General features: G+C 32.1%; 3 protein-coding genes across 4 annotated transcripts; 2 read left to right on the top strand and 1 right to left on the bottom strand.

Annotated features, from left to right (window-relative positions):
- The first annotated feature begins 640 nt into the window (after positions 1–640).
- On the top strand, positions 641–5301 carry LOC116770013 (CUE domain-containing protein 1). Its single transcript, XM_032661334.2, has 3 exons — positions 641–1246; positions 4260–4555; positions 4660–5301. Exons 1-3 carry the CDS (start codon positions 963–965, stop codon positions 4824–4826), a joined length of 747 nt encoding a protein of 248 aa, XP_032517225.2. The 5' UTR covers positions 641–962; the 3' UTR covers positions 4827–5301.
- Positions 5302–6012: 711 nt separating this feature from the next.
- On the top strand, positions 6013–18122 carry LOC116770012 (uncharacterized). 2 transcript variants are annotated; one of them, XM_032661333.2, is made up of 4 exons: positions 6013–7205; positions 15178–16566; positions 16659–16790; positions 17644–18122. In XM_032661333.2, exons 2-4 carry the CDS (start codon positions 15240–15242, stop codon positions 17760–17762), a joined length of 1578 nt encoding a protein of 525 aa, XP_032517224.2. In that variant the 5' UTR covers positions 6013–7205; positions 15178–15239; the 3' UTR covers positions 17763–18122. The 2 variants fall into 2 exon arrangements, with proteins under 2 accessions (XP_032517224.2, XP_061383686.1); XM_061527702.1 differs by lacking the exon at positions 16659–16790.
- On the bottom strand, positions 18117–19628 carry LOC116770014 (translocon-associated protein subunit gamma). Its single transcript, XM_032661335.2, has 4 exons — positions 19342–19628; positions 19020–19239; positions 18656–18787; positions 18117–18358 (listed from the first exon to the last, which is right to left on the bottom strand). Exons 1-4 carry the CDS (start codon positions 19472–19474, stop codon positions 18292–18294), a joined length of 552 nt encoding a protein of 183 aa, XP_032517226.1. The 5' UTR covers positions 19475–19628; the 3' UTR covers positions 18117–18291.
- Positions 19629–20095: the final 467 nt, after the last annotated feature.

Genomic DNA, 20095 nt, shown 5'->3' with positions numbered 1-20095 from the left:
GAATTCTGAACGAACATAGACCAACTTTCTCTTGTAGTTTAAAAAAAGTGAATTTTACATACATTTTAATGATTACATTTAATAACAATCTCATTTTAGGATGAGTATTTAAATATAATTGCATTTAAGTGTTTTTCCTATTACGATTATCTCTCGAGATATTTTTGTCGTACACAGAAAATAGTTTGTCTACATTGCGAAATCGGGTTTAGCCTATCTAACAATTTGTTCTAGGTTTTAATTTCAAAATAATGCCTAAGTATTTTCTTTAACATTTTAGTAATACTTTTTAGTGGTAATAACATTTGTTTACTCTGCATAAACTTTGTTTGTGATAATTTAAAGAAATAAAATAAAAGAGTAATCTTAAAGTACCTTAAAATATTCAAAAACTACACTAGCAATTATAACGTTTATCTAGTTTTTAAGCTATGTCAAAATATTTGACTTTACATCATAATCTTAATAAAACTTTCAAAACAACAAATATGACAGTCTCAAATTGTACATATCGTCGTCTCAGTTTTGCAAGTTCCGATAATACATCTACCTACGTAATGTTTATCAGCCGACATTACAATATAAAAAGGTCAAAGTTATGAACGTAATTTACAAACAATGCATTGCACATGCGCGGGTGATGGACGATCGCGCCGTCGTGCTACGCGTTCTATATTTATATTGACTCCCCGCGAGCACACGCAAGCGCAGTGCGCACCTGAAACGCCGAAAGTGAAAATTGCAATGATATCGCTCGGTGTTGGGTTATACGAGCCGGCACATTGATAATTAAAAGTGCAAAGACGAAACCGGCGCAGTGTCCATTGCAGCGTTAGGATGGCTGATGGCTGCACGGCACCAAAACTCCCCGATACTGCGGTAGTCGTACGTCACGAATCAGCTGAGTCGCCGGCTATTGGCGTACGATCGTGACGTCCCATACTTCAACAAACGCCGGCACCATGGCTTCCACCATGCAGCTTGAGTTCACTCAGGCGATGACAGATTTCAAGACGATGTTTCCTGATATGGATGACGATGTTATCGAGGCTGTACTCCGAGCGAATCAGGGGGCTGTTGATGCAACCATCGACCAACTACTGGCTATGAGTACCGACAACCAGAATGAAAGACTTCGCCTGGAGATGGAACGCGTTGAAAGCAGTTCACCGTCTCGGAAAAAAGAGCGGCGTATTATTTGTCGTAACGTCCAAAACGGTGAAGACAATGATACCACAGCTCTTGTGTAAGTACACAAAGATCTGATTACATTCCTCAGTATGTCCTGGGAATTTAGAATACAATCTCATTGCGCCCAAGCCATAAAAAGTGAATAAATGTGTTTACAGTATACAGGGAGGGAGTAAAACGTCTTGCTTTTAACTTCTAATTCTATTGATTCTTGTTATTAAGTTTGAGATCGCTTACTTCAGGAGTTTTTTATTATTAAATTATCTTATATATATTATTATTACTAATAAAATTTTTAAAATAAATTTAATATATATATTTAATTGAACTTAATTATAAGAAAGATTTTTAAAACGAGTTTTTCAAACGAAAACATAATATAACAAGGCGATCGTTTAATTGCTAACATTTCTTTTAAAAAATATTGTAATTGAATGATTATTTTTACTAATTAAATAAGGATACGTAATATACGTTACCTAGAAACGTTAGTGTTAAGGGACAAACTTAACTTTGCTATTGGAAAACTATTTTCATCTTTCATCACTTGCAGGGGCTGTTAGTTTACCAACTTCTTATAAAAACAAGATCTTAAGATGGTAATAATTTTGTCATATAATTGCAAAATTTACTATGTTCCTTCATAATAACACATAAAATCACTTCATACTAAATTTCAAAATTGAAAGTCAATGGGAAGTTCCCTTATTACCTAAATGTATCAATTAAACCATTTCCTCACTTTGCTTTCATAGACACATTCTTGCATCAGTTACTGAAAGCGGGATTAAGATGCAATATAAATATTAATAATTCTAATAAATGCTTGCAAGCAATTCAAGCTACTTAACTTTTCCTGTAACGATATCAATTGAGGATTAACCAAGGCGGTAATCACAAAATAACAAATACACAAAATAAAACAATTACGATGTTTGGAAACAGGACTTTCTCCTGTCTTTTTATGTATTCTATTCACTTTTCTAAATAAAATACACAAAAATTTTCTACAGTACGCTAAACACATACTACACACGCAAATCTTTGTATTTTAAATAAACAGTAATTTTAGCAATAAAAATATATATTTTTTTTCAAGTAAAGCAAAGAAATATTAACATTTTCCATTGGACTTTAATAAAACTGTATTTATATGACGATCGACGATTCCTTAATTATAAGACTAGTGTAATGTATGGTTTACTGTAGCTCATAGTTTACAGGGTTCTCGAAATTCCAATTTCAAATATCATCAGAACACTGCTTCCTCAAAGCACTGGCTCGATGCCAAACTGAAACGTTTATACCGTATTAATTTGCTTATATACACTCAAAGTTTTAGTCTACTTATACTATTCCTGACATTGCAATAATGAACGGAATTTCGCCGCCGCAATGAAGTAGGGAATGTCAGAACAATATTCACGACATAAATCCTTTTAATCATCTAGAAGAAAACTATGTATACGTTTTACTACTTAAGGATTTTAGTTATAAAAGAAAATATCACTGAACAGAATTTTTTTTTAACTTTTTGTTGCTAGACTTCTTTTAAACATTATCTTTTATTAGTTCCCAATTATTTTTACTGTCTTACAGATTAAAAAAATTGTCGATTTACATAAAACAAGGCCACTATTACTTTGATACATTTTTGAAAGCTGCGGTAAAGACAGGCTTGGTTTTGAATATCATGTTTTATTAAGGATGTATAAAGATAGAACTCATTAAAGGATATGTGAAATGAAGCTCCACTGAGAGGTCTTAAATATGTCTGTCTAATGACACTAATATGGCGGAAGTACTAATTTTATAATAAAATAGGATATTCTTTGAAGAAATGAGGTAGAATATTATGGAATAGCGAGTTTTATTTTAGATAATTTTAGCGAATAGGTTTTAAAAGACAAGTAAGATTAATATTATACCATAAAATCATGGCCCATTCGAGAAATACAAAGTTATAACCGAAATAAAAACTAACACAAGATTAATTAAGCTATATAAAGATCGAGAAACAAAAATGTATATGCAGTAGCCTGGACCCTGGAACCCATTTTGGGATGCTTAGATAATACATCATACCTTTTGGTAATAATGATGATAATAATGGCATCCTGCTCTTAATTCGCAGGATCGCAGTTTTTGTTCCCCGTCTTAGTATGTTCTGCCTGGATAAAATTATAGCAAGTAAAAAGGCTTAGTCCCATGTGCACAATGAATGTTTAAATATGGGTTATATATTTTATTTTCCTCGTATATTTATAATCTTGTTTTTGTGGAAAGTCAAGCTTAAATGTCATCCTCGTTTTTAAATTCGACAGTTTATTCTGTAATTTTATTTTTTAACTACTACTTATTCGAGAAACGTCACATCAAATCACTATGTCATTTGTAACGAGCTGAAAACAGCAAATAATATATATCTGGATTAGAAGATTGTTTTAATTATTATTAGTAAATTTTAGTTTAAGCAAAACGCCGTCATTTAAAATATAGTGTTTGTCATTCCTTGAAGGACTATTTAAATATAAGTCATTATTATAAAAACTTTACCGTCATTCCGTTTGTAATAAATCTTCATTAAAATATATATGTAATTATATATATTCTATCCTCTCAACGAAGCGGGTCTTGAAAAATAGTAAGTACTTTATATTTCATTGGAACTCACGTTCTTAAAATCTATTTTAAATTCATAACATTGTATCACTGACCTGATGAGAAGCGAACAATAATTTTAACTCATCTTTGAACGTTTAGAAAAACGTCTCCATAGACATATAAATCTATATAAAATATGTATATACTTAACATAGTTGGTAAATATAGTGAATGTGCTATAAGTTATAATCATTACAATTTGTGACCTACCGACAAACTTCGACTTTTGGTACCAATAATACAAATATTGCTTTGTAGTAGCAATCAAAGTGCCAATATCTATCACTAATAGTTATTACTTTAAAATGATCATCTATAAAAAAATTGAGGTTAAGTTTTACTAACAAGCCGATTTAACTTTCACTAAACAATCGTATTTATAAAAATACTTTGCTTTTTTACAGAGACGTTGAAGACGAGTCTATACCTCTGTCGGTTAAGAAGAAATGGGTTCCAAGAATGCTTGGTCCTCTACCGCCGATGTTTCTTCGTATACCACCCGGGACCGACGCAAGAATCGACCTCAGCTTGGACATGGATGACGATCGAATTGCAACATTCCTCCAGAACGAAGAATTCATGGCTGAGTTGAGATGGAATCAAGAGTTTATAGCAGCGTTGGACAGCGAACAAGGTGGCAAAACCAAATGTCATGACGACGAAGCCGCTTTTAAGGAGAGACTTAAAAATATGGGAAAATGTAAGTACATTGGGGTTATTCAGATCTTAATGATAGATCAAAATTAGCAGGTATTTTTTTTTCATTTACATGGCTGATTGAGTTATTATTCTTGGCTGTTTCAGTATCTAGAAAGAAATTCGCACAGTTATCTAGAATGTTCACACGCGGTGGTTCACGGAAGAGTGGTAACGCGCGGGTTCCTTCTCGGGGCCCGCCGGACAGCCTGCTGCTTCAGGAGGAACACAGTGATGATGACGATCGACCGCAGACGCTGAACATCAAAATATAACCGTCACGTCACGTTCGTTTGTCGGAAAGACTATGGAAGGCCTTAATTTATCGGAGTTCCACAAGGTTTCGTACAAGACTGGGTTCGTTAGATAAGATTGCATAGGTTGTTGGAGGCCTTTAAGAATGTACATTGTTATTATAAATTGTTATCAGAACACGGATGGGGTTACGAGATGTAACAATGATATCGGTAATTGAAATGTAAATATTTGTTGTACCTTCGCGTCGGGTTCCATCGCATAGATTGCTTTGTTTCATCTATGAATATAGATTCTTCCGCTAACGGTATGTTCTGTTATCTTCTTATAAGGTACTCGTTTTGTTGTGTCCTAGCGTATATTTTATACTTCACTATTCATATATGATTTCTCTCACCTCTCGCAACGAACACTATATGAATTATAGTATTATTTATTTAATTTCGGTCCAACTTTAATGATTAGTACCACTAATAAAATTTCTGTGTATACAAATGCATTTTTAATTAAATTATTAATAAAAATATTATTTCTAAATTATAAAATGTAGGTAGGAACGGAAACGAAAATAAAAGTTTTTTTTTTTTTTTAATAACAAAGCTATTAATAAACAAGAAGTACATTAGAAGGACATTATGTATATAGGTACATTTAAAATCTGTTGTATTTGTGAAAGATTTTAGTTGAATTTACACAATGATAATATTCGTTATCTAAACGAATTTTTTCAACGATAGATGCCTTGTCACAGAACAGGTTTACAAATTCCATCTGCGTTTTATTTGCTCCAAGATCGAGATTTTACGTTTTGACATTGAGTCGAGGTTGGAACGAATCTTTTGATTCTTTAACAGTTCTTATAGCGTGAAGATATATCATAAGGAGCGTGTCGGTTAATCAGTACGCTGTACATGTTATGGAGAAAGAAAAATAGCTTTCCGTCGCACTTATTTGCATTCACGTCAATATGCAGTCAGCCGTGGCCCATAACAAACATTCACACTCCACAGGAAGTGAGAGACGGACTATTTGATAAATCCTTATTATATTCAAGATGACTTACACGACATATCTGTTTAGATACTATGGAAATAAAATTAAAACAAATATCTTTAAAGATTTATTGATAATAATAATGAACAATGTAATTATTAAAAAAAACAAAAAAAACAAAAAAAATTTTAGTGCCAAGTACCAACAGATCTCTTTAAATTTCAAAGATTTCATTCTTGTGATGATTATCAGAATTATATAAGAGTCATTTAATTTCTTCTTATATGTGATAGAACACAATACGTTGATAGTATCGTATACGAATACATATCACGTGTGATTAATGACGCGTGATGTGATAACAGAAACTTGGGAGTCGACGACGCGGAACGCGAAAGTTGAAAAAGACTTCAACGATGCTGACCGAATAGAAAATTTATTACAGCCTTGTTTATAACCACCTAGTATTATATCGAAATGTTTGCATGTGTTTTGCTGAATCTGAAACAAATATAACGTATGTCTAGTAACTGATAAGCAACTATTAAAATAAATTCAAACAGGGTCCCACACAAAATATACATTTATTAAAATGTTTGACATATAGGGTTTAAGCACCCTAAACGTTACTAACTTGTCGTAAACTGAAATATTGATAGCTATTATTTTGGGATTCCCTTAATATTTCACCACAATTAACGTGAAGGCATAAGGGTGTTTATATCGCATCTATAGTGTAAGTAAACGCTGAGAACTATGAAAGGCTGTAAACATTTTTTTTTTTATCAATATTTATATTCTAGCTCCTCGAATTCCTAATTAATATTTCCATTAATGTATCCTGCTATTAAAATTATTCAAAAGCAGGAGCCAACGGAATAACTGGTCAAGTCTGCATTTAAACTGGTTGTGTTACAGCATCGTGTTTAATCAAGAAATGAGAAGTAATGAGATAAATATTTTCTTACGCATAAGGCAAACAGAGGGCTTTGAGCTCCCGTATTCCACAATTTACGACGCGACGTTTAGTCGCAAGTATTTTATGGAAATACCAGTCTTTTATTGAGCTGAAAATAAGTACATTTTATTTTGTTTTGTTTTATTTTGAGATATTTTAAATCGATTACAGGGATGGTAAACGATCTTTTACATCGGGATAACATTTTCAATATCATAAAACTGTTGTTTGGTGATTGTGACGCAATTTCCAGAAACTAGCTTGGCAAAGCGCGAAACTTGTGTCTAGTGATGTTCTCGATGCACGCACGTGCATCCGTCACGCTTCGAAGACAATCCGACATTTAGTCCGTCCTTAGCCTTCGCGGCACACGTACGCACCTCAGTGACTATGTATAAGTGTACTCCCGGCGTTATATGTAGCAAGGCATAAATCTTAAAGAAACTTTGTGAGTATACCGATTTTAAATTTGTTTTATCTATCACGACTTTTTATGTATGCTGATCGTGCTAATATATGTATGCATTAGAAAGCTTTTATTATTTTTTATTTATAATTATTAATTTATGCTCCGTTTTCTTTCTTTTCGTTTGTAGATGTTAAAGAGTAACTGTACAAAGAATTTGATTGTTTCTGGAATAATTTCTTTTAAGTGTTAAAGTGAACACCGTATGGTAACTATTAGTATAGTATTGATATTAAAACGAGACAGTTTTTTTACCGAATTTAATCATATTCCATGAAATCGTGGATTGTGAATATATAGAGCGGCCGTAAGTGATCTTATATAGTTTTTAAAACTTAAAGTGGCGTAAGATTTTATGAAAAAAGTTTTCTATGGTTTTGAAAAAGATTCCTATACTTATTTATGTTTTGTATGTAATAGAAACCATATTGACACTCTTTATACAGATCCTGCTCTGATTTTAAACGTAGTTGATTTAAATTAAATTTAAACACATAAAAGTAGAGTAAGCGTGTCTTAAACTAAAATTAAAATGACCAATGAATGAAATTATTTATTAACGTAATTTATTAAAAACTTTCTTATGGCAAATTAAAAATGACTACATAAATAAAGAAATACATTTTTTATGGCATTGCGATTTCTGTTTAAAAAATTTGAATTGCCAGTCTAGACATCTCCAAATTAAGGGTTCGCAATTAATAAATCGTATCTGTTCGTGTTTAGGAAGATAATGAATAAAAAACATGAACACCGAAAGTTTTTCTGTTAACGATACTAACTCATACTGGACTCTGTATAGTGTATACGCTATTCTGTAAAGTTGATCGTTAAACATATTCAGTGTCATGCGCCGCGTGTCCATGAATAAGTAATAATTTCAAGTTACAAATAATACGAAACTAAAACAAGAACAACTAAATCATTTATGTTTTTAAACAACTTCGAAGAACATTTTATTTAATTTTACATGCATACAGCCTTTTTTTAAGTTACGTAAATTACACTTGCCACATTTTATTAATGAAAGCTTTCACGTAATGAACGCTTACTGATGTTAAAAAGATTATATATTTTTACTTGAAATAATTGAATAGAAATCTCTTAAATATTGAGTTTCCTGTGCTTACTTCGAGTTTGCATCGGCCAACAAAATAGTTTGTCATTATTCATTCATAAATTAAGGGACGTTTAAGCATTTATTACCGTAAGTAGACTTACTTGAAAAACTTGATGCTGTCTGTGTTTAGTTCGACGCTGCAAACTTGTGTTAAGGATACTGATCGTTAAGCGTAATTATATTTAACCCCCGACGCAAAAAGAAGGGTGTTATGTATAAGTTTGAAGTCAATGTGTGGTTGTGTGTGTATGTCTGTGGGATCCGAGCTCTCAAACAGATCGTTCGATTTCTTTGCGATCTTTTTTCGTTCGAAAGCCAGTTTTCTTGCGGCGGTTCTTAGATAGGTTTGGGTTATATTAGCCCATCAGTCTGAGAGTATCAGCTCTTCCAAAATAATTTTAAGCAATTGGCGTATAATAACTCTATGATGCGCTTCGTGCTTTCTAGTAAAATAGTTGAATAGCAATGAATGCGTCGGCGGCTTTTTAAAATTTAATTAAATATTGTTACATACACCTATACTAAGGAGAGATAATAGAGAATAGAGATAATAAAAATATACAAAGCTTGCTGTAAGCTTTATATTTAAAACATTTGACGTTCATCGCAACCCGTTAGACGACTTCGCTTTCGTTTACATAATGCATTGATCATATTTTATTGCTACATAAAACACAAAATTCTTCCCTCTACATCGTCCATGGAAATACTTGGAAACGATAAATTTTATCCATTAAAATCAGCATAGATAATTATATTTTAAAATGTCTACGCATTGATTTAATTTTATTATTATTATTAGCATAGAGTGTAAATATCTTTATTCTAAAGACATAAATGCGACTTAATAATCGCTTATTAAAATGATAACTTCACCTTAAATGAATATTGTCGTGCGACCTCTTAAATAATCACCTAATTTTTACCTATTTTATATTACAATTGTATTGTTGTGGAATTCATGAAATATGATTTACAGTTTTGGCGTGAGAGAAAAACAAACCATACATTAAAAAAACTTTCTCATCCACAATCATAATTCTTAAACTTTTAAATATGCATCACAAACTCAATAAAATCACAAATTGATTTAAATCGTCTAACACATTAATAAGCCTGACTTTATGTACACTATAAAGTCAAAATCTAAATATCGGGTCTTAACATAGATAGATAGATACAAAATGTTTAAAATGTAAATTATAGTTTGATAAGAGAAAATATTTAGAAAGAAATTAATAAAGTCGAGAACAGAAGCGATTTAATATTTGACAACTACTTTTGTATTATGTTGGATTATTATTAAGGACCTTTTTAACTCGAATGTTTCTGCTATGTAATATAAATATTTACTTCTAACAAGAAAGAGGGTTTAAACGATTTGGAAATTCTATAATTCTTTTTTTAAACATCATATAATTAATCACTGCGTATATTTTAGGCTCAATAATATGAATGTATTTTTTTTCTTCCAAACGCATCAAGCTTTACAACCTTAAATTATTTTTATTTTATTAGGAAATACCATTCAGGTATTTGATTTATTTTTATTGCCAGTGGTAAATAATTTTAAAAGAGGAAATTAAATGCATTATTTAAACTAATGAATAAAAAACTGAAAAAAATAAAGAATTAAAAGTTAGAAAGCGGCACATTAATTATTTTCCTTATCGACATTTATATTTTATTAAATATGTCAAAAATAAAACTGGACATTTAGATTAGTCTTTATTTATTCAAATTATTTCAACCATTTTATTACTGTGCATTATTAATTATGTTTTGAGAACACAATGTATATTTTTTGAATTTCGGAATCGAATTACTGAAATACAGTTTTAATTTATTTGTCAAACACAAACGAATGTAGATTTGTTATATAAATTCGGTGTTAATGATCATGACGATGTCAGCAACGGAAATAATTATAAATAAATCCTTTTAAACATCGTTATATATTATATCAAACAAAATAGAAGTATGAACAAATAATTTGTCTTTGGATTTCTATCATTAAGTAGAAAAGAGTTTTATTACTATCTTGTTTCATTTAAATAATAAAAGTCTTCATAATCTGTTACGATTTAATTTGGGATATCTAAAAAATGTTTCATTATATATTTAAGTAAGAAATCTTAATAAATCAACAAATCTGTGTTTGCTTTTTGTCTAACACAAATAAATCATTTATCCTAATTATTTCGATTTATTTTTCTAAAACAAATTGTTATAGAATTGTATAGACAAATGTCGATTTTTTTTTATAAAAAGTTATCTCAATGAACTGCTTCTTATTAAACAAATTAAGGCCGAGTATTTAGCATATCTTGTAATATTCAAACCGATTCTTCTGATTGTAATAATACCCATGTAATACTAACTTTGTTTAAACATATAATATTCAGTATAATCCCAAAAACTAAATAAGGACTTCATGTTTTCAAAATGTAAGGAAGACAATAATAATATTTTAAAAAAGGACAGCTTTCGTCATTTTATGTCATTTTTTTGTGCTGTTCTTTCTTTCTTATTACGAAAATTAAGGTTTTTGGATACCTATGGTACGATTCATGTAAGCGTCTATTGACAAAATAGTTATATTTTTAGTTTTCTTTGCGATTTTACCTATTGGTAATACAAATTTTTTATTTGTACTATTAATTTGCGAATACGCCCTATGTTTGTAAATTATTATATAACTAAATATTGCCCATTCAACAACGAACACTTCCTTATTGCATATCCATACTCGTAAATTCTGCACGATGTCTATAATAATAAACCTTTAAATGACTTAACGCACGTCAAACCGCAGGATGCTGGTACGACAGATGACATTTACGAATATTAATCTGTGCCCTATATTACAATGCTACTTACTGGCAACACATAAAATTAAAACAATTAGGCAGATTATGTCTGTTTAATTTGAATAAACTTAAAAATTTTAAGAGTCATACTAATTATCCGTACAGAACTTTTACATCCATTTGTAAATTTTCATTGTCGCTAGCTAACAATTACAAGTAGCTGTTCTTTTATAATTAATTTTACGAACCTTGTTTAGAATAAAAATTTTCAAATATGTCGCCAAATAAGTAATATCACAAAATAGTTCCATCGTTTTAATAAAATTTAAATGATCTTTATTTTTTCTGACAATAAAAGTCACAACTTCATCAACTTAACGAAATAAAAACAGTACCTAATTGGTTAAATCATTTGTGATTTGTTATAGATACGTATGAATAAAATTTATGTGTCTAAAAGAGATTTAAATATAACTTCTCATAATATGCTTATGGTAATTTACTTTATAGGAAGACATAAAGAGGAGATTTTTATCGACTTGTCCATCTGTTATTTTAATCTTAAAGACATTTTTTTTATTAAAATAAATTAAAAATAACAATTCAATTATACGAGTCATGAAGGTAAAACAACGTAAAATTCCTGTCTCGTCTAAATAAAAAAATGCACGTCTTTGCACGGATGAAGGCCATATTTAAAACAACCAACCAGCTAAATAAAAAAATCAATCCAGATGATAATGTTTTCAGAATATATATGAATTTACCGCTACTATTAAAGATACGTTTTTAAATCTCCATACTAATATTGTAAACACAAAAATAATTTTGTTTGTTGACATTGTCCCAAATTCCTCAAAGAATTTATGTTCAGACGTCGATAAGGTCTCAAAAAAATATACACTACCTTTTTGGCGGATTAACCTACAGGTATGACAATAGTTTACGAAAAAGCTACTCAAACTTATATTAAATTGGGATTTTATAACGACAACACAGAAAATATATTTAAAAAAAATCCAATGGTAAAAATTTTTTTAATAATTTTATATAATATTTACAATGACTAAGGAAGGTAACACTGCCAAATTATTTTATCTTCATATAGGTATCGCAAATTATATCACCATTGTCGATAACAAGAATATTTATTTAATTTTAACTTTCCAATATTTCTCTAATACAAGCTACAATTTTAATCATCATTTTTAATTGTAAAGCAATCTGCGAAGATGGCGAATTACTTTCTACATTTATACTTTTTTTTACTTATAACCGTAGAGTGAAAAAAGTTGACAAATACATACATATCAATTATTAATAGATTTATCATCATTTATGAAACAATTTACAAAGAAAGTTAATGAGTCTATTAAATTAGTTATACTTACTTAGATGATGATTTCTATCACACGAAATCTTTTATGTGACATTGATATTTTTTGACAATAACGATTAAGGGTTCTTGAGAGTATTATATTTCATATCATTGCATTTGACATGAGCCAGTCATCTCGTCAGAGCTAGAAAGAGAACAACTAATAAAACGTTATGCTATTTATATCTCTACATGAATAACAGCATTTTGCTAACACCTTACCTAACCAAACATAAGATGGGCGATGATGCAAGCATAATATCGAGTAGAATAATTGTTGGCAAGTGTGATATGTGACATGGCAGTATTCGCAATCAGTTCAGGCGAGTTTCACCCAGAGTATTTACGCTGCGCTGTAACTTTTACAACGGCCGGCCGCACATGACAACGCTCTGTTTCCTTGGATCTCATTGTCATGTAATACGTCTCTTATGGGAAAACTGACTTTCCCCTTTCCTTACAACTTATCCCATCTATCGCATATTTATTAGGAACATATTTTCTTTATCTATTGGCAATGTAAAAAGCTCTTTCACGATTGAAACTGTATTTTTATCGCATCATTAATTTCAATGTGTTTTTTTCCATCCGGAATCCACATATTTAATTATGTATAGATTTTTTATTTACAATAGAGCAGATATTGTTCTAGATTCAAAGACTAATGATTAGTTTAAGTTCCAAAAGCCACAAATCAAGCATCACGAGCATTTTAGATAGATAATATTTTTATTGAGATCACGATCACGACTTGCAAACAACAACTAAATGTTATCTTCCGATATAATCAAATGCAAAACGAGATACGCAAAAATAAAACTACAAGCTTTCTTTATAAAAAGTCGGGATTATAAGTACTGCAGCATTGTAAAAAAAAGTCAATCAAAAGTTTTAAAAACAAAAAATGGAACAAAACTTGCATCACCGATTAACGATGCACGATCAACCACTGCAACCTAGAGAAATATATTACGAAATCATATTTACGTTGGAAACTTAAAGAGATTATTATATTCAGTTATGATTTATTATCTAGATAACTCGACTGGCAATGCGAGATCATTCGTCGGCGCGGTTGTCGAGACGCGATCTCAGTGTACACCGTTAGCTAAGCGCCAAATCTGTCTACAATAAGCTTTGATTTGGATAAGAAGTTTAAAGTCACGATCCGGTTCAGGGCTGTCCGTGTAATCTCGTGCCTGAATTAGGTGTTTCCTTGTATGGTATTGATGCATATTCAAGCTTTATCACAATTTGCGACTCCGTAATCTTCAACTTATCTTTAACGTTATACCACTGTGTGAACCTAGTGAGATAAAACTTTTATACTTATAAGGTACAAAGGCCTTTGTTTCTAATTTATTTCGTGTGCATTCTATTGTAGATTCATTTAGATAAACGCGTACGAGGACCAATGAAGCGGGTCCGAGATTAATATGATATTACATTTAATTTAGATAAAATATCGATAGTTGGTTTGTTTTTAACTGACTTCTAAAAAGATTTCAATTCAATTCAACTATAAAAATACTAAATGATATATTATTAAACGAAATATTAATATTTAAAAAAAATATATTTATTTCTTAAAATGATAACCAGCTTTTTAAAATTTATATAACGTCATAATATAATCAAAAATCATAGGCACTAATCAATATAATTAAATCACATATAAATCAATCTCGTATCTTCCTCGTAATCGGTATTCTAGTTATAGATGCCTTATTATCAAGTTATTTTTTTTATTTTACGCGTTCCGATGGATATGCGATGGGTAATAAAAAGTCACTGGAAACTGGTAGGCTGTAACCAGGCACGGTGTCTCTTGGGGATGAGAATTAATACGTTCGTTGCCCCGTCCGAAGTCCTATTATGCTGAAGATCAATAGAGAAAATAAACGAAATAAAAACTTCTTCTACACAATTATAGTATCTTCTTTCAAATATACCTTATGCTATCATAAAATTTCAATGATTTGAAATTTATTAAAATGTGCTGTGTCAGTATTGTTGTTTTTTTTTTTATTGAATTATTGATTTTGGCTAATTATTTATATTATTATAGATTTGTACAATTACTTTAAGGTTTTTTGTATCAAGAATTCACGTAATTACTACATAAATTTTGTGTTTTGTATAAAAAGGATTACGGATTCAAAAAGAGTATGTCGTGTATATGCAACAACAAGAGTTCACTAATATAGAAAATATTTTTAATGTTAAGTATTTAACCTTAAAATTATCATTGAACAGTCTTACAATTAGAATAAAATGGACAGACGTTATAGAAAAATAACAAAAAGGATAAATTAGTTCTTGAAATTTCGCTTCACAAAAAATTAATAATATAGTAGGTACGTTTGCATATCTCGATCCTTTATTAATCTCCAAGAAGATTACTGATTTCAACCTCCTACAAAATAAATGACTAAAGCACAGCCTACGAATTGCCTATTTTAAGTTCTCCGACAAAAAATAAAATAAAGAATAACAAATCGGCAAAGTTGGGGTGCCTAGAGGTACAAGGCGACCAGAAAACCGGTTCTGCCGAGAGATTCTTTGTTTGGTTATCGCAATGTCGGAACGTCGCGACTCGACACGGACACCTTGTCGCTAAACTAACGGCACGTTTATCAATTTCAGAGGCAGCGAAGTTCGGATGCGTGTGCACCGAGGGAGAAGCAGCTGAGGGCCGGCCGGGCCAGATGGCGGACGTAGCAGTGCGAGCCCTGCTCTTCACCGCGTTACTGGCCACCCTCGCTGACGCTGGTGCGGCACGGTTTGGAGATCGCCTAGCACCACGTGTTCCTGTTCCGTACGCACCACGCAACATTCCAGCTGAACTCCATTATTTAGAGAATGAGAACAATAGGGTGATAGATCAGAATTATGATGAAAACGTCAATGATGAACGAGTCGAGCCACAAAAAGACATTTTACCCTCACCGCGACGACCCACTCGTACGGAGGCACATCGACTAGAAATGAGCACAGAATATTTTGTCATACCTCATCGGAAGTCATCGGTACCAGCGGTTTCCACTTCAAGAGTAGTCGTCGTTACCACATCACGTCCCGCAAATACAACCGCCTCAGTAATAATAGCACCACACAATGTACAGATATTAAGAGCGCAACCATGGGCCGTACCAATATTGGCATTAGCGTGTGTGAGCATGGCAATTATTGGAGGTTTTGAAGCATTTATAGTGTGGGGTGCAAGTCGGAAAGCGCCAAGTCAACGTCATCTACTTCTAGGCCAATGTTTATTGTTCGGACTTTTTACTTGTGCAGCGACCGCAGCACTCTTTACCGCAGCGCCAACTGCATTTACATGTGGTGCCGTACGATTTGGAACAGGCGTAGCCTATGTGATTGTTTTTGCGTCCCTATTAGTGAAATGTGTATTTTTGTTAAGCTTAAATGGTGGAGTGTACTTACCAGCAGCATACCAAGGACTTTTATTATTCTTTGCCGTAATGATTCAAGTTGCAATAGGAGCACAGTGGATAGGAGGGTCGCCGCCTAAAGTGGCCAACGGGGCCATGAAATGTGATTCACCACTTGCTGACCTATTACTTTCATTATGCTATGCCGCTTTTCTGATTGCTGTGGTTTGTGGTGTAGCGTTAAGATCACGAGGAATTCGCGATAATTATAGAGAAGCGACTCACATTGCTGGTGCTGGCGGTGCCACTGCAGCCGTGTGGATCTGTTGGATAGCGGCTGCATTAGGGGCACCGGAACAGCATCGTGAAGCATGTGTAGGAGCGGGCCTGATAAGCACATGTGCAGTCGTATTCGCTTTAATGTTTGCACCAAAAGGCAGACGATTAGCTGCACTAGGCCGCGAAGGAAGGTGGGATGCCGATAGAGAGGAAGGACTCAGCTCCATAGGCGCTGGTGGTTCTGGTTACTCACCGTCCTTTTTCCACTTCAAACCAGTTAAATACGGAATGGTGTCTGCCGCTGCCCCAGTTCCAACGCCAGCGCCTGTGATAGACCGCAAGGAGCACCAAGCTCAGCCAGCCGGTTAGTTAAGTATCTAAAATGCGCTAATGTGTGAGAACTAGCGCTTTGAAGCACAGCAATTTGATCACAGGCCGCAAAACTTACTTTCGCAGATTATTACGGAGCTCTGTACGCCGGTTCGCACCCGCACTCACGTTCACTGTGTCCACCGCCACATTACCCCCTGCACCCACTAACGCACTACCACTACAATTACCAGCACTATAATTATCTCCTGCCACCAGGTAATGTAGCACCGCTTTTTAACGTCAAAGCCCTTGGGATCTAATACTTATTTTGTGACATTGTCAAGATAATTGTGACAGAAATTCATTTGTAATGAACGACACTAGATTTCAAATATGTATTAATTAACATGTACATATAATATAAAAGTGGTCTCCTCTTTTACATTTTACACGACACTGCCAGTGTACTGTGCACGTCTTTGCACGGATGAAGGTCGCAGTTAAAACAACCAACCAAATGTAAAAGTTAGACAGGCAGATGTCTGAATCTTCTCCTATTCTAGTTAGATCGCTTGCAATTCTTAGTCTCCAACTATGAAATTAAAATATCTACTGTACATTCTCCTCCAAAGCTGACATAAAATTAACACTAAGTTACCAATTTCAGATCAATTAAGTCAACATATGATTTTAAAATAAATTCCACATCAGTGAGATCTCAGACTTTTGCGAGTATTCGTTTCAAGAAAACTAACATTTTTCTCATTATACTACCGTATTTTATTATTTCAAAAAATCTACATACTCCCGATGTTTCGGTTACTTAGAACCGGTTGTTTTTTTTTTTCTTAAATAAAATACGCGTAGTATATTCCGAAAAATATTAGTTTTATTTAAGAAGAGAAATATTGACTAAAGTATTTTTATTGCCTGTACTTGTAATTAAAATTTAATGTACTTAGTACATATTAGAGATATCCTAATACAATCCTATTAAAACTTTGAAAAAAGGCAACCTTTGCGTGAGCCCCTGATTTTTTATGTAGATTGGATTACACTTATTTGATAAACAAGAAGAAAACCTTTCCTTTTGAAATGTGCAAACAAATTGACAGTATTTTCTGTGCAGGCGTTATGATGCGTCCAGAGGAGGGCAACGTGTACACGAGCGTGGAGCCCACCTTCAGCAGCAACCCCAACGTGTATTTCCAACGACAGGAACCTTTGCACGTCGGCATGATGTACTGAGCCGCTGACAAACCAGCGTTCCACGCGAACAGTGAGATTTGACAGTGCAACCCCTAGTCACCACTTGTATATATATGGTGATTCAAAATGTCTACCATTATTTATTGATGAAACGACTTCAGTGACAATAAAAATGGTTGCGAATGTTATTTATAAGCTATATAAAGCTAAATGTAAAAATAGGGGATGAATAACACATTAGCATATCAAAGTAGTAAGATACTTAATATATTAAATTGTGATTTATTTTTATAATACCCACCCAAAATAATTTGAGAACACTCAAGGTCTACTATAATGTTAGCTAAGTAATGTAAGTTATATATCTATAGGACTGTAAATAAAACTAAAGACTGTTAACATTTGTTTTTATTACTTAATATTAAAGTATAAATCCTTTCTAAAAATGAACCAACATGAGCGCATTGAAAATAATTTAATATTGAGTTATGACGCACTATTGTATAATTATTGAGTTCATACAGTACACTCACACAAACAGGCACACACACACACAAACACACAACTATCACTTAGAGCCGGTAGACAGAAGAGCCAGAAGTCCTGAGGCAACTGTGAGGGATACAATGTAGTTGCTGTAATGTGTGCTAAGAAAATTATTAGAAACATATTTATGGAATAATAATACCAAAAAACTAATTACTTTTGACTTACTCAACTTATGTTTAAAAATTTATTTATGTATAAATAACTTAAAAAAATCTTTTTACCAAGAAGTTGTTATTGGATTTTATAATATTAATTTTACTAAGTTTTTTTTTTCTATAAAATCATGACATCTCCCGGAGTTTATTAAAATATAAATGTTATTTTATTTTTTAACTTCTGTGAAACCTGTAATAAAGTTTAATTAGTCTTGTCAAAAAGGATACACGGTGGGTGTGAATGAACGCAGGAGATAGAAGCTGGCGAGGATAACAATAGTCAAGAATAGAGCATTGTTGTAAAATATTGAGAAAGTTGTTGCTTCATAGTCAGCAACTTCATTCTTTTTCCATAAAATTCTGAAAGTATAGAGAGACTTTTATTATTAAACACATAATAGAATTGTAATTGTCCCTATTAAGACACAGTGTCAAAAAAAGTTATTGATTGGGGCGACAATTTTGTGCGTAACTAAACTTTAAATAGTTGCTTATTTATAATTCCACATAATATTAAAATTTTACAATAATTTTATGGTATATGTTAAAGTTTTATATTAAGGTACATTTAAGCAAGCGAAAACAATTTCACCTTTCGTCCTTCTCCTTCCTGCTCATTTTCTTTTCATCAGCCAACTTTCTAGCCATCTCACGAGCGACGGCATCTTCACGACGTACAGCGACACGGTGTTTCAATTGGAACTTGGTATTACGGTAAGCTAAAGCAAGCAACCAAGTGCTGGCCACGGTAACTATAGCAAACCAAGCCAATGATGAGCTTACTTCTAAAGCGTGAACTCTCCAGAACAGCCCTGTAAAATATATATTAATTTTTAACATATGGTATTCGTAAATGAAAATCGTAACATTTATAAAATATTACCATAGTTTTTTAATATGATAAACATACTTACATATAGGTATAGCAGAAACGATGAATGCATTTCCATAAAATAAGGCAGAAGATTTCGTAGATACATTTCTACTAAAATCCTGTAGCAGCAACTCTTCCTCCTTCGTAAAAGCTTTGTTTGCCTTTCCTGACATTTTTAGAACTGGCTTTGAGTTATGCTTTACCTAATAATAACACGAATTGCTAGAGAAAGTAAAAAGCCAGAGTAAAATGTTGTAACGTGTACATTTACAACTGACAAGGTAAAAGAAACGATTTGCCGACTGGACAGGCAATCTTCGTCAAATGACGTTTAACTTACAGGTCACTTGACGTCTGAGAATAACACAGCAACGTGTCAAATAGCTACAGATAACTGCATCTATTAAAAAGTAATTTAATTTACTTTCAAAATCAAATCAACTTAGACGGCTTAAGTAAATATCTGTCTAGAAAGCAAAATATTTTCTTTAAGTGTCTCAATTATTTTCTCTATATTTTCTTTAATATTAAATATATACAAAAGAAAATAAATTGTATTATCTTTTTGCCATTTTTAAACACAATTTATAGTAACAATTATTTTTTTTACTTTAAATACGTATTTAATTTTTATATTAAACACTTATTTTAATTTTTATAATAAATATCAGTAAGAACCTTATCACACACGTATAACTAAAATACAATTTTGAGCAATCTTTTAACTACAATAATTCTTAAAACTGAGAGTATGAACTCAAAACTATTAATATGAAATATGATAGATATAAGTA

Source organism: Danaus plexippus, assembly GCF_018135715.1.
Source record: "Danaus plexippus chromosome 13 unlocalized genomic scaffold, MEX_DaPlex mxdp_15, whole genome shotgun sequence".
Taxonomy (NCBI): Eukaryota; Metazoa; Arthropoda; class Insecta; order Lepidoptera; family Nymphalidae; genus Danaus; species Danaus plexippus.
Note: the sequence above shows the minus strand (reverse complement) of the source record. Positions and strands in the feature narration are given on the sequence as shown.